Source organism: Nycticebus coucang, chromosome 7 (assembly GCF_027406575.1).
Source record: "Nycticebus coucang isolate mNycCou1 chromosome 7, mNycCou1.pri, whole genome shotgun sequence".
Lineage (NCBI taxonomy): Eukaryota > Metazoa > Chordata > Mammalia > Primates > Lorisidae > Nycticebus > Nycticebus coucang.
The window spans coordinates 8420347-8448079 of NC_069786.1; the positions used below are offsets into that span (position 1 = coordinate 8420347).

The 27733-nt window shown below is 39.9% G+C and overlaps 1 protein-coding gene across 2 annotated transcripts in view; it reads right to left on the reverse strand.

Annotated features, from left to right (window-relative positions):
* The window catches only part of UGGT1 (UDP-glucose glycoprotein glucosyltransferase 1), a 122213-nt gene that overhangs the window by 23229 nt on the left and 71251 nt on the right, over positions 1 to 27733 (reverse strand). Inside the window, exons 19-37 of one of the 2 annotated variants that reach the window (XM_053596792.1) lie at positions 27311 to 27431; positions 24533 to 24631; positions 23754 to 23777; positions 23154 to 23248; positions 21234 to 21440; positions 20342 to 20473; positions 19695 to 19825; positions 17715 to 17810; positions 13330 to 13432; positions 12421 to 12500; positions 11424 to 11613; positions 10237 to 10395; positions 9331 to 9416; positions 7389 to 7473; positions 6099 to 6187; positions 5514 to 5618; positions 4011 to 4095; positions 2554 to 2736; positions 947 to 1107 (exon numbers count right to left, since the gene is read on the reverse strand). In XM_053596792.1, coding sequence (XP_053452767.1) covers positions 947 to 1107; positions 2554 to 2736; positions 4011 to 4095; positions 5514 to 5618; positions 6099 to 6187; positions 7389 to 7473; positions 9331 to 9416; positions 10237 to 10395; positions 11424 to 11613; positions 12421 to 12500; positions 13330 to 13432; positions 17715 to 17810; positions 19695 to 19825; positions 20342 to 20473; positions 21234 to 21440; positions 23154 to 23248; positions 23754 to 23777; positions 24533 to 24631; positions 27311 to 27431 — 2231 coding nt within the window. The remainder of the gene's footprint in view (positions 1 to 946; positions 1108 to 2553; positions 2737 to 4010; positions 4096 to 5513; positions 5619 to 6098; positions 6188 to 7388; positions 7474 to 9330; positions 9417 to 10236; positions 10396 to 11423; positions 11614 to 12420; positions 12501 to 13329; positions 13433 to 17714; positions 17811 to 19694; positions 19826 to 20341; positions 20474 to 21233; positions 21441 to 23153; positions 23249 to 23753; positions 23778 to 24532; positions 24632 to 27310; positions 27432 to 27733) is intronic. The other variant, XM_053596793.1, reaches the window with a different exon arrangement.

The window sequence follows — 27733 nt, forward strand, 5'->3', positions numbered from 1 at the left end:
TGGTCAGTATGTGCTCCTTCAATGATACCTGAGGAAGTCACTGCAAAAGCCCTACTCTGCCCCCACGAGCTCACTTTTGTCATTGTTCCTTATTTAACTGCCTTTCAAAGAAAATAAACTCTGATGAAAGATTTCTAGCAAATGCAGCAGAGTCAGTAATAAAAAGCTATAGTAACTGATAAATAACCATCAGTCAAGGCTATCCTAATGCCTTTAATGTTCAGAAAGGGGTGACCCCAGTGTTACAGTTCTCCTGGACAAGGAACATAAAGCATGAAACTGAAATCACCACACTCACACATTTACCTTTGTACGTGCTGCTTTCTACAGGTCCCCCCACCTTCCAAATCTTACAAATCACACCTCTCCCAGAGCAGATAATGGCGTGTTGATTAGAAACGCAACCAAAGCCTATACTGTTTAACCTAAGACGCCTACTTCTAGGAATTTACCCTCCAAACACACCTCAGATATGGAAAATGAGGTATTCTGATAATTATTCATTGCAATTTATATCACAAGAAAAGACTATTAATAACATCCATACACTGGAATAACACATAGTTGTAAAAAGGAATGAGGTCCCTCTCTCTATGTGTTGATGTAACAAGATCTATAAGTAAAAATAAAACAACTTACAAAACAGTGTCAATACATAATATACTTTGTATACAAAAGAATATATATTCATTAACTGTAAGAAACTCTGGAAGTACAGACAATAAATAGACAACCCGGGGAGGCTACCTGTTGGGGGTGGGAAGGAGTAGGATAGAGATGAGATTAGGAAGATTTTTTTACTGTGTGTTTTGTAATTTTTATTTTTGAACCATATTAATGTATTGCCTATTCATAACTCTTACAATAATTCAATCAACTTTCTTCAAATAAATTTTAAAGAAAAGAAAACCACAAAACAGCATTAAGAGAGCTCCCTTTTCAATACCTGATGTGATACTTTCGCCCAGCTAAATGGCTGGCCCAGTACCCTGACTTCCAGAACCTGTAGCCATCCATTTCTTTTCGGCTGTCACAGAAAGGGGTGTAACCATAAGGGGCACCATCCAAATTGAAATCTCTTAACTCTTTCAGATCTGTGCGTACAATCTGCAGAAAAGAACAACAAAAGCCATTTGTTAAGCAATCACACGGATAGCTCGGATCAGAGTGCCCCACTTGGGCGGCAGGCAGGGAGCTGCGTGGTTAGGAACATAGCGCTGCAGTGACACCCGTGAGCCTGCACGCCTCCCCTTATTAGACGGCTGCCCTTACTAGCACGGAAGACCGTTAGCCTAGTACACGGCACGCAGTGCTCCAAGTATTCAAAGGGAGCAGAAATAAAACAAATTTAAATTGCTTAGCTACTCTGTACCTTAGCTTCCTCATTTATAAAATGAAAATAATGACAGTACCCATCTCCCAAGGTTGTTGGGAAGTTTACATAAATTAACACACAGGTATGGAACAACGGCCATGTTAGACTCAGGAAAGCATATTTCAGGCTGAGCCAGCTGATGGGCTTCTAAGAGGTGGGTAAAGTCTTTGTCCAAAATTCTTCTGCATTTAGGTTTCAGTCAGCTCAGGGTGAGGCAGAGGGCTGTGGGCAGAAGTGCATTTACGCTGTCACAATGTGTTCCCTTTAATTAAGTCAAACCCTGACAGCTGTACAAGAATCTGCAGTGTTCCCTACTGTGAAGGCCATGCGTCCACTTGAGTTTCCTCTATTACTCATGCCAATAATTTCTAGCTTTGGTGCAGATAACTGAAGATGATGGCAAGTGCTATGAAAAAAAACCCTCAGTTTTTTGTATTGATGCTAAATGAATCAAGTCAGATACAAAGCTGCATCCATGATGTTATCACAACTATGTTAAAAAGACACAGAGAAAGATACATTCAACGGGAATTTAGAAGTGATCACATAGGCTTGGCGCCCATAGCACAGTGGTTATGAGTGCCAGCCACATACACCAAGGGTGGTGGGTTCGAACCCGGCCCAGGCCAACTAAACAACTGCAACAAAAAAATAGCCGGGCATTGTGGCAAGTGCCTGTAGTCCCAGCTCCTTCGGAGGCTGAGGCAAGAGAATCACTAAAGCCCAAGAGTTGAGGTTGCTGTGAGCTATGATGCCACAGCACTTTACCAACGGCGACAGTGAAACTCTATCTCAAAAAAAAAAAAGGTGATCACATCTGAGTGATACTTTTACATATTTTTTAAGTATAAAATAAGTATGTGTTTTTCCGTAACTGGAAAAATATCATTTAAAAAGGAAAAATAAATCTGTTATTTTTAATACAAACTGTTAAAATCTGGCCTTCAGCCTGATTAAGAGTGAGACCCCCCATCTCTACCCAAAATAGAAAAAATTAGCTGGGCATTGTGGTGGGTGCCTGTAGTCCTAGCTACTTGGGAGGCTGAGGCAGGAGGATAGCTTGAGCCCAGGAGTTCGAGGTTGCAGTGAGCCATGATGGCACCACTGCACCCTAGCAGGAGCAATAGAGCAAGACCCTGTCTCAAAAAAGAAAAAAAAATTGGCCTTTCAGAGCTTACCTGATCAGCATCCACAAACAGGAATTTGTCAACAACTAGTGGAAAAAGTACATCCAGAAAGAGGATCTTGTAACCCCAAATGATGCGCTGTTTTTCAGTTTGCTGATGAAGCCATCGGGGCCACTTGTACTGAACAAGTTCATACTGGAAATTGTATTCATTTGCCATGTAAGGTATGAATTCCTATTTTTAGAATCAGGGAACAACAAACCATCATTTCCTCTGATTAAGAAAACTGGGTTAATAATGCAAGATAACCACCATGAACGTGGTACAGATAACACAGATTTACCAAAACGATGGTCTAACAAAGAATTTGGCCCCAACCCATCTGTGACTACATAAAATCTCCATTTTTTTTTATGACTTCTTGTCACCAGATGAAATGATGGAAATCTTTACGTGAAAGCTTTTAAATTCGTGTGTGTTCAAGGCACATGAACTATAAGTTGATTTATCTAAACTTGACTTCAGTAGCACATTTATTGAAGTTAATTATAAGTTTTTTCTTTCTCAAGACTAGGTCTAACCCAGGAAATAATGTGGCAAAATCAAAACTCAGCACAAATTTGTTACCATTAATGAATAACTAAGTCTTTCAATTCTAAATATAAGTACCTCAGAAGACCTTAGCTAGGAGAGATGTTGCTGAATATATTAAAAGTTGTTTAGTAAATTCTACACACACAAGAAAACCTAAAAACAAATCAATTTGGATGACGAATAGTGGCTGATATGAATAAATCATAACACTTTCCAAGAGTGTTATTTGTTTTGCACAGATGAAGCATTATTTCCATGTCTCATCTGGTAGTGGTTCGTGATAAAATTAATCGTTCTCATCAATGAAAACCAATACTGTGCTTTCTAAAACTTAAGACATGCATGTTTCAGAAGAAGGGAATGTTAGTTATTTTATCAAAATGTGGCTTCTAGACTCAGCGCCCACAGCACAATGATTACAGCGCCAGCCACATACACCCAGGGTGGCAGGTTTGAACCTGGCCCGGGCCAGCTAAACAACTGCAAGAAAAAAATAGCTGGGCGTTGTGGTGGGTGCCTGTAGTCCCAGCTACCTGGGAGGCTGAGGCAAGAGAATCACTTAAGCCCAAGAGTTTGAGGTTGCTGTGAGCTGTGTCGTTACAGCACTCTACAGAGGATAACATAATGAGACTCTGTCTCAAAAAAAAAAAAAAAAAATGTTGCTTCTAAAAAAAGATACAGACTCTTCTGTATTATCCAAGCTTCAAACAGATAATAATTTTGTGTTCGTGTTGCTCACATAGAGCGACCTGGAAGAATAATCAATATAGCAATATGCAACTAAATTAGGGGATCCTAATGAAAGGAAAAATTTTCAAAGTACACAGATAAGACGAAAGTTGTAAAAAAAAGAAAAAGAAAAACTGTAAATATCTCCTTAGTAAGAATGTTTTCCTTTCCCTGGTGAAACAAACCTTAAATGTGGGGGACAAATAATTCTTCAAGAACCAAAATTTCACAGGAGTCTTGGTGTTCTTCAGCACTGACAGCATCATTATGCTGGAAACAAAAGCAAATAATAATAATTTTCCAATGTTTTAAACTACAACACATTAAGTAGTGTCAATCACAAGACAACTAAATGTTCTTGACAGCAGAGCTAACTGATGGCTCAATCAGGTGAAGAGAGAGACTTTGATGGGACATGGCACTTACCCCTACCCACAGAGTTATCACCAAATGGGAGAGAAGGGGCATTTCTCACCAACAAAATATACCTTATTGGCAGAGACTAATGTTTTAATTCTGTTATGCCTGCTTCACGAATGGATACATCATGGTTCAAGTGAATACTGGAGTTTGTGGCAACTGACTGCATGGCTCTCCAAACACCCGTTAAGAGACAGACAGCAGGGCCTAGTGCCCAGGGAAGAGCACAGGGGCTCAGCCTCCTGTACCCTGCACAGGGCCCTGCTAGGGAGAGGGGCTGGGAAAGTCAGGTAGGTGTGGGGTTAGGCTCAGGTAGGCTCAGAATTCCCGACTTTGAAAATAAAAACAAATTCTGGGCTCGGCGCCCGTAGCACAGTGGTTAGGGCACCAGCCACATACACCGAGTTGGCACGTTTGAACTCAGCGCAGGCCAGCTAACCAACAATGACAACTGAAACAAACAAACAAACAAAAAAAATAGCCAGGCTTTGTGGCAGGCGCCTTTAGTCCCAGCTACTTGGGAGGCTGGGGGGAAAAAAAAATTTTTGAGTCAAGGAATTCAATTAAATTCAGTTGCTACTATCATGGCTATTTTAGGCCCAATACCATTTCTTGAAAACATGAGGGCTAAAAATGAGTAAAATGACATTCTGATTATTTTCTGTACTAGATCTGTGGTGAAAAGTTAAAAGTGAAAAGAACCCTAGCAATAAGGAAAGTGACCCTCAGGCACAGGTATCTCTTCAGAGCTGAGCCTTCTTGATGCTGTGACAAGGGGCTCTTGAGAGCCTTCCCCTGCGGCCACGACATCAAGTGGCCCAAGACTTTGGCCCCAATGGCTCTGGCTGTGTGCCTCTGACAAGATCCTTCACACTCTGATGTGTTTGTACATAAAAACCATGGCTCTAAACCCTACGACTCTTTAGATGGCAGTGAAGCGTTCCATGATTTTGCTCCCCTTCTGTGCTCTGTGCCAACCTCCTCATTTCAGGTGTAGGCAATGCTTGCTGGTCAAGTAAATACCACTGTCTACAACGTGTGATATTAAAGGTCTTCACCTTATAATAGCCACACAGAAGAATTCACTACATAGCTCAACTTTATGGCATTGACCAGATCAAAACAGATACACTTACTTATGACAAGCTATTCTCAATCCACGGATACACAGGAGTATAATGGGCAGAACCCAACAAAACCTTTTCTCCCTAAATAAGAACACTGTGACAAATTTAGTCACGAATACTGAAATAATCAACAAGACTAACCGAAGAAATCTTTCGTAGAGATGACCAGATGCAACAGAGAAAATATTAATTATGTCGTCTTTATCTTGTTTCACCTCCTCAGTCTTCTGTCCTCCCGTGAAGCCCCTATAACAATAAGGGTACAATGCAGGCCTTTATGGAGAGAGGAACGAGGCTGTACTTTCCCACCTCCATTCCTTCCCTAAAGGGTGAGAAGCTCCCCCCAGAGAAGTCCTGAAGCGCCCCTCACACCCTGGGAGAGAGCACAAGGCCAGCAAAGCCAGCCCCAGGATAACAAGGAGGATGCTCACTCCAACACCATGTTGCTTTAGGAACAGAACACAATTTGTACCAGGGGAAGTAAACCAAGCAATTACCAATCACCCCTCCAAACGGCACACAACCCAGTGTTACCAGGAGACATTACGCCTTTTCACTGAATCATTTGGAAAATACTCACCTACCCCAAATATGAGTACAGATTTAGCTGTACAAAGTGAAATGTAAAAGATTCAGACAGAATTACAAGACTCAAAAAAGGAGAGATGGATGGTGCCTGGATCTCAGGTTTTTTCTTAAAAGCACTTTTTTCATGAGGGCAATTACCATTTGAAGGAATCCCAAAATCCAGACTCATTTTCATTTGTTCCATCACTCAGCAGGTCTTCATTCACCATGTCTGCCTTCTTCTGAACCTGCCATCAAATATGACAAAGCTTATTCCTCCTAGTAGGTCTAACGGGCACACCACTGCTTTTCACTGGATATACACTGTGAGCACTGACCACAGGGAATTATCAGTCACTTCTCCCATAAGCAGGTACACCCTGAGTCTCAAAATAGTCAACAGAAGTATCTTCTTCAGGATGCTCACACCAGAAACTTAACAATGTCTCTTTATTAGATAATGACCAATTTTAGCTTGTGAAATGGGCAAAAAACCTCAAACTCATCTGTTAGGAAATACAGTCTGAGTGGAACCAGTAGCACCTTTCACTGGATTGACAGGAGTTCTAGGGAAGAATGCAGTCTGCCAGCGTGATGCCGTCCGGAAGGAGGGAGTTCATGTCAAAAGCTTCTCTCAGGATTCTTTAGCATAAGCGGGCTGAGTCTTCTCAGCAGTATACTGACATTTTCCTGCGTAACTATGCGTGGCCTACTTTAGCTTTCACTATATTGATGATTATTTATTTCATAATATATTTTACATTAATTTAAGGCACTAAGAACTTCAAAATTTTGTGATCACTAAGTAAAAGTGAGAAGAAATTAAAGTACTATTTTATTTAGAGACAAGAGTCTCATTTTGTGCCCTCAGTAGAGTGCTGTAGTGTCACAGCTCACAGCAACCTCCAACTCCTGGGCTTAGGTGATTCTCTTGCCTCTGCCTCCTGAGTAGCTGGGACTACAAGTGCCTGCCACAACACCCAGCTATTTTTTGTTGCAGTTTGGCCGGGGCCGGGTTCAAACCCGCCACCCTCGGTATACGGGGCTGGCACCCTTTTCACTGAGCCACAGGCGCCACCCTAAAGTACTATTTTATTGTTATTGAAATTTTCACTGGCATATCCCAAGAATACAATCAGCAATAATCATATGAACTGTAGCCATATAAAGCAACGGAGCATCTAAGAGAACGTTTTATATAAAATGAGGCTTGCATTGCTCACTGAAATTACCCAAAAGGTGCAATCTCTCAGTCAAAGAAAGCCACCAACTCAAATTTACAAAGACATTTTACCTTAAAGCAGTATTCCTACAATTGCAACAGTAAATTCCAAAGGGAGTCTTGCGCTGCTTTCAAGATACATATTTCACATGGTAGCTACCAAATACCAGAATACTGCTACTTTCACCAACTATGAAAGAGTGGCTGCCTTAGCATACCAAACTCACCTTCACTTTAATAATTTTGCTTTTGAAGTTGTTGAGGACAATAACAACCTCAGGAGCATCAGGAGGAGAATCTGTACCGTCATGGCTTAGAGAGACAAGCAAGACAGACATTACAAATCACAACTCTCAAATGCAGTAGTTTCAGCAATCTGCCATATTTGTCCATCACCTTTCTCATAAAGACATTTTTCAGAACAAATCTTTTTTTTTTAAAGAAACAATGTTTTTACTATCTCACCTAGGCTGGTCTCAAACTCCTTGGTTCACACAATCCTCCTATCTCACGCTTCGAAGTAGCTAAGATTACAGGCATGGACCACCACATGTGACTAATTCATTTATTTAGTTAGTTTTTTACAGATAAGGCCTTGCTATGTTGTCTAAGCTGGTAGAACAAATCACCTTCTCACAACCTAAAGGAAGCCCCTTTAGGCTACAAAGAACCACCTGATGAAATCTTCACCTTTATACATCGTGTGTGCCCAAACTTCCTTCCTGAGTCCTCCTTCAAATTGTCTGTCACCAGGAGAGGCATCCCGGAAGGGCAAGCCCATGGTAAGAGCCAAACAACTGTCTGTGTTCATAAGGTCTGAGGCAAGCACAGAGCTTTCTATAAAGGGAGCAGGGGGCGAGCCACCCAAACCATCGCCTCTATGCTTTAATTACAACAGTGCTATAAAGGAATCCACTCTTCCCGTCTGCCGGGAGCCACACAGTGACGGCCTTAGACCCACCCCGGTGCCTCGACTCTACAGGAAGAGCGGCAACAAGCTCTACCGGCAGGCACACAGGAGCAGAAGGGGAAAAATCAACAATCACCTTTCTCTACTAACCAAGAGTCATGCCTAAAGTGTTTGGTCACCAAATTTCACGATGAAAAAGTCACAGTAATAATAGTAATTCACTGTATTTGCTGTCATTCAGCAGAGGGCAGGGTTCTAAGGCAAAGTACAATTCTGACAGGGCAGAGACCTGAAGTATGAAACACTTGAGAAACTGGAAATGTCTGCCTGGAGACACAGAAGGACAAGAGCCCTAGACAGCTGGGAAGGGAGCAGGGAACACATCACACTCCTGGGAAGCGGGAAGAACGGCCAGGGCCAAGGCACACGGAGGAGACGGAGTTGGGAAGTACAACTACAATTCTGTAACGTCATGTCTGGAGAAAACATTATTTTGGAAAAAAACCCTACTTTTTACCACGAAGATGAAATCCTATTTCCTGGATAAGAACTCTGCACTGACCTACACTGCTTCATGCGTTTCAGGTAAGACACTATCGTGCTAAGGCAAGGACACACCAGGCTTCAGATGAACTCTAACGATTCACCCCCTGAAGAACTTGAGAGGTAGTCTTTTCGCACAGCTTAAAACTAATTTAGTTTAAGCAGAATTTATACCAAACTTTTTAAAAGGCAGCATAATTTTTTTCAAAAATGAATACATACAAAACCCAGGCAAAAACCAGGCTACTGATGGAATGTTCTAGGACTTTCTGTACCACCATGACCAAGGAAGACCAGCGCTAAGAGCAAGGTTTCAAGGCTAAGGCTAATAAACAGGGTGCACTTGCACATCACTCGGAGTCAACACCTGTACTCTCTGTGCAGAAAAGTTTGCTCTTTGTTTCATTTTTCCTTTCTTCAAATGATTAAATTTCTCATCTATGTCTGTATCACAGTGACAGACTGATTTAATTGTGAGATATTATAAGCACAAAGGAATAAATGAAGAATAAAGACTATACTTTTTGGTATTTATACCTATATTATCTAATTCTACCCTAACAATTCTTAATATCTAACTTCTTAAAAAAAAATCATTGTTCCATCACATATACAACTATAAATGAACCTAGCTCACTGCTAGGGTAGTAGTCAAATAGAGCTGGTTCTCATTCCAAAATGTTCAAGAAAAATGTACCTGTATCATTTAATCCTACCTGTAGATTCTATAAATATCTTCAGAGCGTCCCTTCCTAAGTCTAAGAATCCAAGCTCCTGGGTTGGCTTTAAGCTGAAAGTAGCCCTGGAACAAGAAGAAAAGCCGAATTTTAGTTCTCTTCAAACATCAGAATGCCGTTTCTAAGTGAGTTACTTCTTTTCCTGAAATAACAGTCACTTATAATGCAACTCTCTCTAAAAAACAAACAAACAAAACTACACGTTAGAAACTCCAGCAAAACACAGGCCAGTCAAGCCACGACGTCTGACATTTATCTGTACATCAGTGCAGAATCAATGTGTGAAATGTGAATAAGCTGTGAAAGTCCAACGAAAATAAAAAGATGGTGGGCTCATGAGCAATCCATTTTCAGGGACCAGGTTGTTTAACCGCAGAGTATCCCATCATATTTTATTTATTTATTTATTTATTTATTTATTTTTGAGACAGAGTCTGGCTCTACTGCATGGGGGTCAAGTGCATTATAGCTCTCAGCAACCTCAAACTCCTGGACTCAAATGATCATCCTGCCTCAGCCTCCCAAGTAGCTAAGACTATAGGTCCCCATCACCTGGAGTGGGCTAACTTTTCTATTTTTGTAGAGACAGGGTCTCGCTCTTGCTTAGGCTAGTCTCCAACTCCAGACCTCAAGTGAAGCTCCTGCCTCACCCTTGCAGAGTGGTAGGATTATAGGTGTGAGCCACTGCACCCAGCCTCTATGTTTTTTCTTTTAAGTTGGTATGTAATTCTAATCTTCAAATTTATTTGAACTAATGATTTTCATATAGACCAAATTCAGTCCATTATGGATTTTAATCTCACTCTATGGTTAAGATTAAACCACCATAAACTGTAGTGCTCAAATTAATATGATTAAAATATGACTACTTGAAGAATAATTTACCAGATTGGCCATAACAATGGTATCTACAATGACTGGGTTGGCTGAAGTTCCTAAAGTGAACTGTAGTCCTCGGGGAGGTTGGCCGGTGGTGATGTCATAACAATGACCTTCTAGTAACAGGTATTCCAGCTCATACTCAGCAGCCACTATGTTGTCCACCTGCAATGTCAAAATTAAATCACTTGAAAACCACTCAGCAACAATATGGATAAATATGGAGTGCATTTTGCAAAGTGAAGGAAGCAGACAAAATGGACGTACATATTGGGTAATCATGTTTTAAGGAATTGGAAAAAAAGGCAAAACTATAATGACAGAAAACACACCACTTGTTGCCTGAAACCAGGCGTGAAGAAAGGGACTGCCTACAAAGGGGCACGATGGAACTTTTGGGGGTGATGGAAGTGTTTTGTAACTTGACGGTGGTGGTGGGTGAATGACTGCATACAATTATAAAAACTGGGTTGGAAAGAAAACAGAGAAAAAACAATAAGGAGGTCATTCCAAAAATACAGATAAGAGGATAAGACTCTAAACACTGTTGAAAGAAATTACTCAATGGAAAAGATATAACATATTCATGGATCAGCACAAAAATGTGTACCCAATGTTCATAGCACCAGTATCCATAATAGCCAAAAAGTAGAAACAAATCACATGTCCATTCATGAATGGATAAATTAAATGTGGTATATCCATACAATGGACTATTAACTGGCAATTTAAAAAATAAAGTGCTGATACATGCTACAACATACAAGAGTCTTGAGAACAATTTGTTAAGTGAAAGACCACATCTTGTATGATTCTATTTAGAGAAAATTCAGAATAGGCAGAGGTACACAAATAGAAAGTAGATGAGCAGCTGCCATGGCTGGAAGGGATGGGGAGTAACTTCTGGGCATGGAGCTGCTTCTGGCAATGATGAAAACATTCTAAAATTAGACAGTTGTGATGGCTACAAAATTCATTGAATAAGCCTCTGAACTGTACACTTTAAAAGGAAAAATGTTATGGTGTGTAAATTATATACAAATAAAGCTGTTATTTAAAAAAGTATAATATCAGAACATTAATGTCTCAGAGGCCCACCTAGACTGTGGTTCAATCTGTTCAAAGCCTACCACTACTACATCATAAATAGTTTTTGTACATAATTAGATATTTGGAAGCAATGATATTCTTACCTCTTCTAAATAAATATTATCAAGATCATATGGTGTTCTGACAGATTCTACCATCCAGCTCTCAGGTGTGTTCAAATTCAGAGTGAACAGTGGAGAATGAGGCATATCCAAAAACTTTGCTATTGGACCCTTAGCAAAGCTATTGTCTGACGTGAACGAAATCTCTGGTTCTAAGACATAACGGTAAAAGCTGAAATTAAAAAGAAAAATGTTAGTTTTTTTTTTTTTCCCTACGTGACCACAATCCTTGAGTTTATACAGGTAAACAAGTGGCTTAAAAGAGACGGGGGTATCCTTCCAAATTGGCAAAAGTATTTCCAAAACCATCTTTTGCCCTAATGGTGTCTCCTGTGGTTGTTGCAGATGCAAGAAAAGGCAAAGAGGGGCAGGACCCAGGGGGAGGCCCATCCCTGCACGAGAATGGCTGCTGTCACTTTTCTCTTAACAGCCAATCTGTACATGCTGACTGGGTTCCCAGGCTAGCCGTGAAAACAACTCTAATAACTTAAACATTTCTCCTATACATGGCTGATGACGGAAGCTGGGAACCCTTTGGTTACTCGCAAACACTGTTTCAATACACTCCAGAGTCGAACCTGTAGAACACAGCACATTTACAGGCGGAGGATTTCCCAGTCACAGCATGTGCTACGCTACTTACTACCTTTTGCATTATTTTTTCCATAAATGACCACTCCAAAGCTCTTGACAAATATAAGTAAGCTTCCTCTGACATACATATTCCAACTTGAAATGACTACTCTTCTAAGATGAAAAGCTCAAATGCAAATACCCTGGGTAACACCACGTAAATGCTTCCCATACTATCTTCTTAGAATTTCAGATCAAAGCAAATATTTAGCAAAACTGAACATTTAGTAAATGACCTTTTCAAAAATGATGTTCACTTATAAACCTGTTTGATCCTATACCATTCAGACCAGCTTTCAAATTTGGTACCATTTTTTCAGTTGTTTTCTTAAAAACTTTATTTTACCTTTTTAAAGGCATATCGGAAAGTTTAGACTGGCAGTTCATAAATACTCTCAGATTCATGTTTATCAGCTGAGTCAAAACCTAAAAGAGCAAATCATATGAGAAAATATTTAAGTTTATTATACAGAAATTTATTAATTGACCTAAGTAATAAACACTCTGAGAAGCAGAGAAATAATGGGTATGTGTTTACAAAAGGAAACTGGAAGGACTCATTATAAAAACAGCTCACATCAAAGGATGAAAAACATACATACAAATACCCACAAAAAAGTTTAGGGGATTATATCGCAATAAAAATGTTACTTGAAAGAAACACAACTAAAAGGAACATTAGGGCAACTGTGTTCTCAGAGATTTTAAATATCTTTAAAATTCTCAACAAATTATACCTATTTTAAAGACATGCCATGACAAAGATCCGTGGTAGTTATAAAAAAGGCAAATGAAAAAGAATGCTTTTACCCTTTGCCGTTATAAATTAAAATATAGCATAGATCAACTTAACTCAAAAATGTTTTGCTCCTGGCGGGGTTATGTTGGTTGCTCTTGCCTGTAATCCTAGCACTCTTAAGAGGCTGAGGATACGACTGTGCCACTGCACTCCAGTTTGGGTAAAAAAGCAAGACTCTGTCTCTAAGAAAAAAAGATATTTTGCTCTAAATGAGGATGCTGATCATTTTTTACATTACATCAAGGGAACCAACCGAACTGGCACCAACTTCCTACAGTTAAGATGCCGTAATTTGAGCCATTATCAATCCTTATGAAGGCTACCCTGCCCAGGATGGCCTCCAGTACTGTCCACTGCCCTGGATGATGACCACGGGGAAGTGAAGCTCTAAGTGCATCGCAAAGATGTGACTCCTTCAGATGAAGGTGCTGTGAGCTGCCTCGGCAGCTGTCCTACCAAGAGTAATGGGGCGAGCCTCTGTGCTTCTCTGGTGACAGGGTCGACGACAGCCACCACATCGAAGTACGTCTCCCCTTCCTTCGGCCTCAGTTTAACCGCACTACAGAGATGAAAGGGACAAAGCATTACCATGGAAGAAACAGGAGGCAAAGTAAAGTTGTAGCTTTTTTGTCCAATATAACCTATCAGCTTTCTTAGATTTCAAAAAAAACTTGAGATACAGAAAAACCAGGCTACAATGGTGGCTAACTATGTGATTATACCTATACCAAAGACTGCAAAACCCTAATAACTCAGGCTCACTAGAAATGGATGCAAAGACTTGTAGAAAGTGGGGAAAACCAGCTTGAAATTGTGTTTGACCAAAAACTGCTAAAAGCTACTCATGTTAGTTTCTGATAGTTATTATATTATACCAATTTTTATCTTGTGGCAAGAAGAATATGAGCAGAGAAGGAATAAATCAATTTTAAAAAATAATAAAAGAAACTTAAGAACATTCCAGAAAACCCACAAAAAAGAGGAAAAGGAAAAATAAACTGTAAAAATCTCACTATCCCAAGGCTGAGCTCGGTGGCTCACACCTCTAATCGTAGCACTCTGGGACACTGATGCGAGTGGATTGCCTAAGCTCCGGAATTAGAGACCAGCCGAGCCAGAGTGAGACCCCCCATCTCTAAAAATAGCTGGGCACTGTGGTGGGCACTTGTAGTCTCAGCTACTTGGGAGGCTGAGGCAAGAGAATTGCTCAAGCCCAAGAGTTTAAGGATGCTGTGAGCTATGACGCCTTGGCATTCTACTAAGGTGACAATGTAAGACTCTGTCTCAAAAACAAAAACAAACCTCACTATCTCAGCCCAATCACTTAGCTGCATCTCTATATATTCCTTTTTAGGTACCTGTATAAAAATTAGCTTTAATAACTACAGAATGTTAGTAATTTTAAAACAATTTCCTTCCTTCCCCCACCACTTTAGCATCAAGATTTGCACATATTATTACAGTAACAATCAATCATCCTGAATAAGAAATGATAGTTTATTTACTTAGTGAATCTGCCATAGTTTACGTAAGCTATTGCTAGACATTAAGATGCTTTTGATCTTTAAACAAGTTGTACTTCCAACTTTCTCCCATATTTGGAAATTTCTTTAGAGTCAAAGAAGTGAGATTATAGAGTCACATGATACAAATATTTTTTTGGCTAATACATACTATCAACCATATTTCCTGAACAATGAAACCAATTTATAAGGTGCAAAAATTAATTTCACCACACACTTGTTAGCATTAAATTATATATATTTTGTCAGTTCCTAATAAGTAAACAGTGAGAACTGAATAGGCTTCAGTTTGTCTCTGGGTTTCTGGGAAGAACACTCAGCTATCCAACACAGCTTCCTGTTGCATGGCTTCCCCGTGAAGGCACACTGACTCAGGGGACTAAGTGGAACAGGAACCTCTGATGTACTTTAAAAACTTGAAAGGATTTAAAACTATACCCAGGCTCAGCACCCGTCGCTCAGAGGTTAGGGCGCCAGCCACACGCAGTAGGTAGGGGTGGTGGGTTCGAACCCCGCCAGGGCCAGCTAAACAACGACAACAGTAACAAAAACATAGCCGGGCATTGTGGCGGGCACCTGTAGTCCCAGATACTTGGGAGGCTGAGACAAGAGAATCGCTTACACCCCACAGTTTGAGGTTGCTGTGAGCTGTGACGCCACGGCACTCTACCAAGGGCAACATAATGAGACTCTATCCCAAAAAAAAAAAAGGAAGAAAAACTGTAATCAATTTTCCAAAAATAATTGCTTAAATCAATGCTTTCTTTGCTCTGAATAATGTTTTAATGTAGTTTCATTACTAATGGCTACTCTTGTATCTTACCACGAATATTTATCCAATTGGATAGATACAAAAGCAACACAAAACGATACGGAACCAGGCCTGCCCAGGCCAGGTGTGGGCACAGGTTCATGTTCAGAGCCAGCGCAGTGCTCTAGGGGATGCCAACAGGCACACCCAGAAACTGACTCTGTGAGGTCCTTACTCACTACCAGGTCTATACAACAAAAAGGCGGCAAGACAAAAACCAAAAGAGGAATACTGGGTGGAAACAGGAACAATATCAACCAACAGTACCACATTGAAATATACTTGCTGTACTGGTTAGAGAAAAGACCAGAATAAAGCCAAAAGTGACAGACACAGGTACAAGATTTGGACATCACACACATTTGCTCAAGGTAAGCAGATCAAATGTCAAAGCACCGTCCTTCACCAAAGTTCACGTACACAGGAATCACCTGGGAGCTTCCTAAGCCATAGGAAGGTCTACTGATTCAGCAGGTCTACTGTGGGCACAAAGCCTGTACTTCTAATAAACTCCCACTCAGACAGTGCCCTGCTGTTGGTCCATGGACCACACTTTGTGGGTAAGTGCATACACAAGTGACAGTTCAGACTTTTTATTTCTAGCATAAATGAAAAACTTGATTTACATATAACACTTTTTTTTTTTTTTTGGGTAGAAACAGAGTCTTACTTTATTGCTCAGTAGAGTGCCCTGGTGTCACACAGCTCCCAGCAACCTCCACCTGTTGGGCTTAGGCGATTCTCTTGCCTCAGCCTCCCAAGTAGCTGGGACTACAGGCGCCCACCACAATGCCCGGCTACTTTTTTGTTGCAATTTGGCCGGGGCCGGGTTTGAACCCACCATCCTTGGTATATGGGGCCAGCGCCCTACCCAGTGAGCCATAAGCGCTGCCCAACAATCACTTATTTAAGTAACACAATCCTAATAAGAATGTCCCTAAATATAATTTACATTATAATTGAATTTGTAATCAGTGCATTTTAATGATATAAAATTCGTGGAGATCCATGGAGAAAAGGATGTTCTAAAAGGGGAAGAGGTCTTTGTTCAGTACTCACTACACTGGCCCTGAAAGGCAAACAAGATGGTAGCTCAGTTGGGAAATATTTCCTGCACTAATAACTAGATAATGAGTTATTTACTGAAAGTACACAGAGTGTTGAGAAGATGGGTGCAATTTGGATGCTGATGGCAAAATTCAATAAGGATTATCCAGGAGCCACAGGAGTCTCCCCACAACTGGCAACATAAGAAATAAGGAGACAGAGAGTGTGCAGTCCTATATAATCCTCCAACAATCTGGCCACACGAATCTGATCCCTATAAGGACTGGCTATAAGAAAACACAGGTCCACTAAAACAAATTCCAACCCATACCAGGTCAGAATCACAGAGGAATAAAGTGCAGGCATCCGTACTTCACTTATCCTTGGGAATTCTGAGGCACAAATACTCTGTGTATACTTGCCAAGTAAGGCAGGGTTCTCCTAAAAATGATGTAATCTAAGTTTAATCATGAGAAAACAACCCAGACTGTGGGGCATTCCACAAGACAACTGGCCTGGACTCTTGAAAAGTGTCGATGCCATAAAACACAGAAAACAACCTTGTCCACCCCCCGCCCAGAAAGGGGCAGGGAATTCTTCAAGATTAAAGGAGACTAAACACACACAAGTGACCACAACGTGTGAAGAAGCTATAAAAGGTTATTACCGAGACACTGAGAAATACGCACAGGGACTGTGTGTTAATATTACCATACGTGTACCAAGATTAAATGTCTGAGGGATGCTAACAGGACTGTAGAGAAAGTCCTAATACTCAGCAGGAACATGTGAAAGCCTTTAGGCTCACATCTTGTTACATCATGATGTTTTCAACATACCTTCACATGGTACAGAAAAACGCGGATGCATGTGTGTATGCAAACATATAAATAAACATTATAAACCGTCCACATACACACGGATGACAGAGGTAAAGCACATGTGGCACCACAGCAATTGGTGTACGTGAGAGACATTGGGTGTTCACTGTAATAGTCTTCCTTCCTCCCTCCCTCCCTCCCCCCCTTCTTTATTTTTTGTAGACAGACTCTCACTTTATTGCCCTGCGTAGAGTGCCGTGGCGTCACACAGCTCACAGCAACCTCCAACTCTTGGGCTTAGATGATTCTCCTGCCTCAGCCTCACCGAGTAGCTGGGACTACAGGTGCCCGCCACAACGCCCGGCTATTTTTTTGTTGCAGTTTGGTCGGGGCCGAGTTTGAACCTGGCACCCGCAGTATATGGGGCCGGCACCTTACCCACTGAGCCACAGGCGCTGTTCCAATGTATGAATTTTATATATGAACACAAATATATATATGAAAAATGTATATCAAACATGTGTTCCGATCCTATAAGAACTTATATACAAACATTATGTGGAAAAATAAAGCAGCTATGGTAAAAGGCAAAGACTTTAATGTTAAAGAATATGAACAAAGTCAACATTAATTTTATACCTGTGTCTGTCTTCAAAAAACTGGTACTCAATTCTTGCATCTCCTTTTGGTTGAGCTGACAGGAGAGCATCCACCTTCATGACCAAGTCGCTTGCCCTAGAAGATGGGGTTAGTGAAATCTTAGCATCTCTTCATCCATAGGTTTTTTAATTATTGACAAACATACCAGCCCAAATACTGAAGGCTAACACAATGGTTTGAAGAAGGCAAGAACTCTGTGGGGCAGGTACGGGAGAGAACACTGATAGATTCTGTAAGTAATTAGTCATATAACCATGGAGAAGTTACTCATTTTCCACATGTGAAATGGAAACAGCACCTATTTTGCATGACTTTTGTAGATATTGTGCTTGTTAAACTTATCAGGAAAAGGGAAAGAAAAAGAAAAGGACAAGAGAAAAGAAAAGAAAAAATGGGGTGGCACCTATGGCTCAAAGGAGTAGGACGCCAGCCCCACATATCAGGGGTGGCAGGTTCAAACCCGGCCCCCACCAAAAACTGCCAAAAAGAAAAAATGTATTTCTTCCCATGCTGCACGAGACTTAGTGAAGGGACAACTTTGACAGCTATTAAGTCAACACTTCACTAAAATACACATTTTGAACTCTGCATATAAAAAAAAAAAAACTAAGGGAGGCTTGGCACCCACAGCTCAGTGAGTAGGGCACCAACCACATACATGGAGGCTGGTGGGTTCGAGCCCAGCCCAGGCCAGCTGAAACAACAATGACAACTGCAACCAAAAAATAGCCAGGCATTGTGGTGGGTGCCTGTAGTCCCAGCTACTCGGGAGGCTGAGGCAAGAGAATAGCTTAAGCCCAAGAGTTTGAGGTTGCTGTGAGCTGTGACGTCACAGTACTCTACCAAGGGCAACAGAGTGAAACTGTGTCTCAAAAAAAAAAAAAAAAAAAAAAGACGGGAAAAAACACAGAACTTTAAAATTTTATATCCTCCAAATATACATCAAAGTACACTTCTCCATGCAATGGTAGAAGTGTAAACCATATATTTGATAGAGAATTGATATACAGAATATATTAAAGATTCCTATAACTCAACAACAAAAAACACCAAGCAACCCGATTTAAAATGGACAAAGGACCTTTTCCCAAGACATATAAATGGCCAATCTGCACATAAAAAGATGCTCACCAATGCTAATCATTAAAGAAATGCAAATCAAACCACAAAGATAAACCACTTCAAATGGATGAGGATGGCTATTTACTTAAAGCAAGCAAACAAACAAAAAACAGAAAATAACAAGTGTGGCAAGGATGTAGAAAAATCAGAACGCTTGGCACTGATGGTGGGAATATAAAATGGTACATCCATTGTGGAAAAAGGTATAGCAGCTCTTAAAAAATTAAACACGGAAAAAAAAAAATTAAACACGGACATACATCCTCCAACTATACATTCATTTGCTATTTAAGGCAGAAACTAAGTAAATATGACAAAGGGCTCCAGTTAAACAACAGGTACGTGGTCCATTCAAATAATGCATTGTCTTCCGTTTAGAGATGAAACGCACTAACATGAACTAACTCATAACACTGAAAAAATTAAAATTAAAAACCAATATGACCAACTCATCCTCGAGGATACAAGAGAAACAACTCAGTATTCTGTGCTGATAAGTAAAAGATATTTAATCTGCCTTTCCTTTCCTGAATAAAATAAAAGTCAATGATAACCAGGTAACAAATAAGCTAGCTTCTCTGCTTCTGCAGATGTTTGAAATTTTCCAGAAATCAAAAATTTATAAGAAAAAAAACAGAGAAAATTAATTCTGTTCTTTAAATATCAGCCTATAAACTAACTTAGCTTGTTTCAACAGAAATATAAATAAATGAAAAGAGCATATTATATTTTAAAGTTGGAAATAAAACACCTTTGACCACATATAATCCTAACTTCGACCAATTACTATAATCCCTGCTGTGTGAGCTAATTAATTTCTCCTATGGCAAAACTCACACATCTTCTTCTACCCGAAGCTGCTGAATATGTGATTTTATTTTCTGTCCTGAAGTTTTTAAGATGATGTTTTCTAGGAGGTGGAAATCATCTTGATTAAAGAGCTCACTGTCCTCCAAGGGACCGATGATCTGTGGAGAAGAGAAGCACAGGCAGTCAGAGCTGCACCTTTGTTCAGAGTGTCAGCAGTCAGCAGCCGCTTTACAGTCACCGTGCTCACCAGGCACAGGGACGCTGCTGTAAATACAGTTAGTGCACAAATAAAACGCGAGCCCCAAACAACTCACAGTTATTTGTTTACTTATTAAGTTCTCAGGGACATAGAGCATGTACTTGTATACTTCACCTTATTTTTACAGTAAGCAGACGCTGAAGTAAAGTCAAGTAGCAAGGTAGTTTTCATTGATTCCTACTGAATAAAAATAACCCAGCCTACTTGAGAGCCACCACACTCTGAACACCCCCACAACCAGACAGCAGGAGGGCTCCACACAGGAACATTCACGTCAAAAAGCATACTTCCCTGGAAATAAAGTGTCAGAAACATCACGAGCACTTTGTAAGCCCTAATCTAGGTGAAGAGTTTACTAGCTTCAGAAAAGAATGCTGCAAAGACCTAAAGTGAAATCAAGTGCACAAATCCTCACCCTTCCATTGCTGATCACGGCCCTCTGACCCTTCTTCAGCTTCAGAACATCCCTGCAGTACACGGCATGAGACAAAATGAAATCCATTTTGGAAGACTCAAAGACCTCTTTAAAAAGACTGAAATCCATGCCCTAGGAAAGTAACCATTATCAAGAAAAAGTGACTGTTATGAAGCAAACCGCTTAAGTGAATAATCACAGTGACTAAGCCGTAAGATGCTCTTTCAGTGGAAGGTGTAACTAATTTTCATAATTAACATCATGGTATTTTAAGTCTTTATTCTCCTTCTAGCTCCCCCTTCTCCAGTTATAAAATTACTGTTATTTCTTTTCTCTGTTTTTTTCAAGTTATTTGTAAAACTGGCAAACTTTTCTTTATGATACTCTCATTCTGCATTTTTAAGTCTTCCTAATGTCCAGTGACGTTTTTTGCTAACTGAAACTTCGGATACTGTGTCCTCATCATTTACAAGAAATTTTAAAACTATGAAACTCTGTCAAAAAACAAGTACCATTATATAAATGAATAAACACAGGCTTATTTTGGAAATACATCAAGAACACAAGCTTCTAATCCATAAGTGGCTCAAATTTGACTTTTTGCTCTATAAACATATCAAATATTGTCTGTCTTTAAAAAACTATATGGAACAAATGGCTTTGTACTTAAAATACACATTATCTGTGTACACCTTGAAACTCAGGTTAAGTTTAGGGAACGTGAGAGAATTATTTCTTGGAAAGATTCTTCCAAATCAAAATAAAAAAATTCCCATGAGACTCGAAACTAAAACAACTAATCCTGATTATGAGCAGGACATGCTGGCACAAGGAACTGACCCTGTGTGGCCATGACGTAACAAGGCAGCCCATGAACCGCGCAGAGTCTTACCCCGACTGAGAACTCCGCAATGTCGGCTCCCGCAGCCAGGGCCTCTGCAGCCTCCTCCTTGGCCATTTTGGTGATGAAATTTTTAGCATAGTTGGAGGTCTGCGTTTGGAGAGCTGCCCAGATGGCTCTGGAGATCTGAGTGTTTTCATAGCGTATCTCTTCACTAGGATTATTGATAATGCTTATTCTAACATTGTTACTGGATTTCTATTTACAAAATGGAAAATAAGAGTTAGATGGTAGACGCCTTGAATTTAAACAGCAGCATTAACATTTCTCATGTTCCATAAGTAGCAAATAATCTTTCTGAAAAGTCATTAGTAGTTATCTGCACTCACATAGAATTCAAACGCTATCGTCAAGCATTCAGACCTCTGCATGAACTGGCCCCCAGCCTACCTTTCCTAATTCATTTCTTATTACCCCTGTAACTATAGCATACGATACAGACCACCAGAACCCTATCTTTCCTCAGAATCCTTCAGATTCTCCTAACACACATCATGCGTCACATTGGCATGCTAACCCCAACTACATTCCATCTGCACTTCCTTAAGTTCCAACCACTCTTTACTGCTGGTCAAACCCCTCTTCATTCACATGGCCTTGCCAGATTCCTGGTAAAAACAAATCTCTTCCTGGGTGAACAGATAAGCATCCATGTGGAAGAATACGTCTGGACCCATAAAGCAAAGAAAGGGTTTATATCAAGAACATAAGCAGTAGAAATTTACATGCTATGTGTATCAAAAGAGACGTATAAGAATAGTCACAGCAACATTCTTCATAATAGCCCCAACTTGAAACAACCCAATTATCCTTCAAATAGATTAAAAAGACTTTGCAGTACAATCGTATGATGTAATACTATACAATGAAAAGTAACTAAATACCATTAATTGTAACATCATGGATATATTTCACAGAAAAAAAAAATGCAAATGATGGCAAACCCATTCCTTGATGTTAGAAGAGAGAAGAGAGAGGGGGTTAGTGACTGGGCACAGTAGAGGAGGACTTTCTGGAATTTGATAAATCTCTATTTTCTGACCTAGATGGTGGTTACACGGGTGCGCTCACTTTGTGTCACTGTATATCCTATGACTTGTGCACTTCTTATAAACCTATATTGTACTTCAATTAAAATCCTTATTTTAAATTGAACTTTAAATTTAACTTTTAAATGACTCTACTGCCATCTGAGTCTTTATCTGGTAGCTTAGAGCGCCTTTCACGTAGACCTACCACCCTTCGCTAGAACGGCCTTGATCTAACTTTGAATTCACAATGGCATCTCATCCACTAACTTGAACAATAGTAAAATTGAAATCACTTGAACGTTTTCTTATTTCAGTTAGCCTTCCTGTGCTTAGCGTGCAAAAAAGGGGACAAAAGGAGGATTGTGAAGTTTGGATGAAGCCGCACGTTGAAACAGCTCAGGGTTTCTCCTCAATCACTTGCCATTGCCATTCACTCAATTCTTACTGTTCACGTGCAGCATGTCTCTCTGCATCTGTGCATGTCTTCACCTGGATCTACCTCTGCCACGTGCAGGCGACTGCTCCTGCGTGCCACCGCCCCCACATCTGGACCTCTCAGTGTCAAGGCCCTCCCACACCACACAGGGCATGACCACTGCAGCAAGAACGTGAACGGTCCCGCAATAAAAACTGGCCTGCGGCGAAGATCACAACATTATCTTCTCTAGAAGTGTCTAATGCTCTAAATAAAGTCAGGGGATTGTAGTCTTTGATCTTTTTTCTTACAAGCTGGCAGTTCTCTGAGGATACAGTGCTCCTTCCCCTCAAGCACTGAGAAGTGGGGCTCCTGACCCCCACTAAACAATCACATCAGCACAGAGACGCCCATGGGGACAAGTGCAGCCTCAAACAAAAATATGGAATGAAGTCAGAAACTTGCCTGATGTTTAATAGCATCATACAATAACTGCCGTCCAGAAGGTCTATCAAAATCCCCAACAATCCAAAAAGTTACTGGCCTGATAAAAGAATCATCTACAGAAAAACAAACACAACAAATTGAGTTGAAAGAAAAACCCAGATTCTGTGCTCTAACACTATTATAAAACCAAATAATTTCTGAAAACCATGCATAAAATTAGAAAATGATGAGTTTCATAAAGATACAAAGCAAAAGCAGTGAAACTTCTCTACCAAAATGAAAGCGGAGGAACTTTCAAAGGAAATTAGTTACACGCTAGAAACATGCACTGATTAATTCTAGTCTATGTTTCTGTTAGCACAATGAAATGAAAAAGAACCTTTGAACATGTGGGTAACAAATTATAGACTTTAATCACATTAATTTGGAACTTTTTGAAATACAATTCTTCATAAACATTTATACAAAATTTACCTACATTAGTGTAGCCTACACTTGTTACCCTCAGGTTCCAGAAACACCACAATAAAGTGTAAATAAATTCTGAATTACGAATGTCTCTGACATCACATAAAAGGATTGAGAAAAGAAATAGAATATTCTGAAGTTTTAGGTTACCATAGATTTCCTTGGAGGACATTCCTGAACAAAGATAAAGGGAAAAGAATAGAAAAAAAGAAAATGTCATTTCTGTAAGAAATGTCCATTGTGAGTCAAAAGTTAAATAATGACTAACATCCTCTGCGCTTCTTTCTAATGCTGAGTCCTATCAGTGTTACAGTGCTGCTGCGGCCCTCAGGAACAATTTCTTTGAGGAACCTCCTCCCAAAAGGAGTCCTTACCTGTACTTAGGTACATCTGGGGAATCAGAAGTCCTCTGTGGGAGAAGACCACCATGAGGGTAAAATTAGCTGCCTTAAATGACAGCCAGTGCTTTTTAGAATGGGTAGTAAGTGTAACTAGAGGAAAAAAGAAGCTTTCTGCCATTGAAAGGGCATCAATTTACACAATCTCGGGCTAACTAAATAACTGTATGTAAAAATCAGCTTTAAAAATTACACAAGGCTTTCGAGAACCAAGTTTACCTTATAAACCCTAAAATAAAATTAACCCTGTATCTCCAATGAAGAGGCAAATCAAACCAACTTTCAATCCATGAATCCATATCTACATCATAAATATTTTTCCACTTTGACTTTAATACCTAATATAAAAAGAACACTAGAATTTTATATGGAGAATAAAATTTTAAAACAGGTATTTTATAGACTTAAGACATTATAAAAAATGATTAAAAAATTATGGAATCTCTTTCTCCGACAGACATTAAGATGAATTATATTTGCAAATTTTCAAAAAAACAAAGTTGAATCCAAGAAAAAGCTCAAGTACATTACCTTTCTTGGTCAGATAGTTCATACTGTTGGCTACTGCCGCAGTCCTGCCTTGGGAATCCAAGACAGTGAATCTAGCATAATCATCCACAAAGAAGTTATCTACGAGAAAAAATGCAAATGCGCGTACATTTAAATGCTTCAATCCAATGTTAATAGTCAACTGATAACTTAATTTGACCATAATATAAGATTTATAAAAACACATGAGTGAAGCACATTCTCATTTTTATTGAACGTGGCTGCCCCCCCCACTAATCAAACAGTAAACACATATAGTTAATGACTAACATATATCCCCTCACATAGCTACCACATGTGGACATGTCAGTTTAATTCTAAAATTCATCCTATCCCCACTCCTGTCCCTTCACAATGGTAGAACAGTCTCTTAAAGAGATTCCCTGAACTTCTCTCTCCCTTCCCTAGTCCATCCTCTACAACAGCGGTTCTCAACCTGTGGGTCGTGACCCCTGGGGGGAGGGGGTCCCCTGCATATCAGATATTTACATTACGATGCATGACAGTAGCAAAATTACAGTTATGAAGTAGCAACTAAAATTATGAAAATAATTTTATGGTTGGGGGTCACCACAACATGAGGAACTGTATTAAAGGCTTGAGGCATTAGGAAGGTTGAGAACCACGGCTCCAGAGTAAGCTTTTTCCTAGCCTATTCAGGGCGGATGAGGTGAAAGAGAGGAAGAAGTATAAGAAAACTCTAACTTTTATTTTTCAAGTCTAACCTTGATAACTTTTTTGAACTTTAATGGAAACAAAAGATCATATTCAATCTTTTTAGATATGGATCTTCTCCAATTAGTGCCTAAGGACAATGCTGGTTAATAAACCAGTTCCCCCTCGATTACTCTTCCTAAAGTTCCAGGTTCATAAAGTCATTCTCTTGCTCTAAACTACTCATTAATGTCTTCATAGCTACAAAAGGATCTCCGGTCTAAGTATCATAAATCCTCAAACTCTAGCAATCTCCCCGGTCTTCAGCGTAAGCCCACCCCAATATAAACATCACTCTTCTCATCACTGCCAAGCCCAGTGTGTTACCCATCTATCCATCTGTGCAGCCAAAGGCATGTCTAGCATCTCATTCAACAATGTGTACTGAGTGTCGACTACCCCCCGTCAATATTCTACAGAAAGGAAAGCAACAGTAAATTAGTCAGACGTAGTCCATGACATCATGTGGGGAAGAAGACAGAGCACCATGGCTATAAAAGTGAGTATCAGGGGACCTTCTGAAAGGTCCCAGGACAACCAAGGCCAAAGAGGCCTGGGTGACAGTGCGATCCCAGCAGGTCGGGGGTGCCAGCTCCTCCTCACTGACACCTGCACTGGGCTCAGCCGACAGACGGCATCTCGCCACTGTGGACTAGCAGCACCTCACATGTCACTGCTACAAGCTGCAGTGGAAAGGGAAATCCAGGAACAGAACCGCTGCTGTGCCCCTTATTTGTGTGTACTCCAAAGAACGACCCTTTAAGTTTAATTGAAAATGGTGGAAACAATACAAACTTAGAACAAAGAGTCATAATACTGTTTGCCTTGTTCTACTGAAACTTCTGATAAGAAGCTAAAACCTACCTGTAAAGAAACAACTTAACTCACTTCCTGAGTAGTTTCCTTTTTAAATATAAGCCTATATTTACATGTTCCTCTGCCTAAAAAAAATTCAGTTTCAGGAAGATTAGAGACAGTGCCATAAAGCAACAACCATTACTAGACCTACACGTCCACATACTCAATCATGACCCTACTATTATACACATCCTTCTTTCTCCAGTGAGATTTCAAGGCAAATATGACAAGTCCACCTTATTTCCAGGTATTTGCTGAAATGGTCTCAGTGGAAAGGCACAAGGAACAAATTGTGCCTGGACTGAACACATCTAGCTCTAGCTCTTAAAAGGCATTCTAGTGGTAAACAGCCAAATGTCCAACAACTGGGGAATAGACACGTGTGTACTATCCGGACAATGAACTTCAAAGAGGTATAAAATATTGATATATTCTACAACGTGGATGAACCTTAAAAATACGATAAATGAAAGAACCCAGGCACAAAAGGCTCCCAATTATGTGGAATATGTACAGTAGGCAAATCCATAAAAACAGAGAGTAGATTAGTGGTTGCCAAGAGATAGGAGAAGGGAGAGTGACTGACTACTAGTGGACACACGGGGTCTTTTGGGGGTGATTTTAATGTTCTAAAATTAGACAGTGGTGATGACAGCACAACTTTAAGAATATACTAAAAGCCATTGAATCATATACTTTAAAATTGTTTGAATTTTCCAACAATAAAAAAAGGTTGAATTTTATGGTATACACATTATAACTTGATAAAGCTGCAATTTTTAAAAAAAAAGCATTCTTAGGTTCTTAGAATAAAATTAACTGAGATATACTGACATTACTGCTGATCGAGTATAAAAGGAGGATAAAGAAAGGACAGCTGTAAGGAAGACGGACTGCAAGGAAACCAATGACCCAGGTCTGTTCTTATTATCTACTGCCTGTTTAGGTAGCACTTAAATGGCATAGTTTTCAACGTTCATAAGGTTTTAAAAAGGAAGACTTAAGCTTCCTTAGGAGTAAACTCTTGTGAATTTAGGAGCTCATATTATAAACTCAAGGTGCAACAAGTTTAAACATAAAATTGTGTCATAATCTTAGGTTATCTTCTGAACACCGCAATCTAATAAATGCAAAGATTCTGAAGCATAAAACAAAAAAGTACAAAGTCGTTCCTGAAGTGGTCCTTACTACTTGCTGTTAAATCCAGGTACTCTCGCTCAGCTGTCAAAATCCTGGAATTGATTCGTGGAACAACGTTTGGCTGATTCATAATATACTCTACCACATCTTGATCATGGGACAGTTCGCCCTATAGGAAGAAAAGAAGGGGAGGGGACAGCATTGAGTGAATCTGATCAATAATGATTCATTAGGAATTTAAAAATTATTAACAATAATAGCTTCTTACGTGTTGATAACAGGTAAAGACGTTAAGTCACCATGTTATAGGTCCCTGCCATTGCCATGCATGGCTGATTGCTTTACAAACAGTATCTCTAACTCTGTCAATCATGTGAGGCACTGTTATTGACATTCGTTTTAAAGATGAGGAAGCTGAGGCACAGGAAGGTTAAAATAACTTACTCAAAGTTACACAGCTAATACGACATG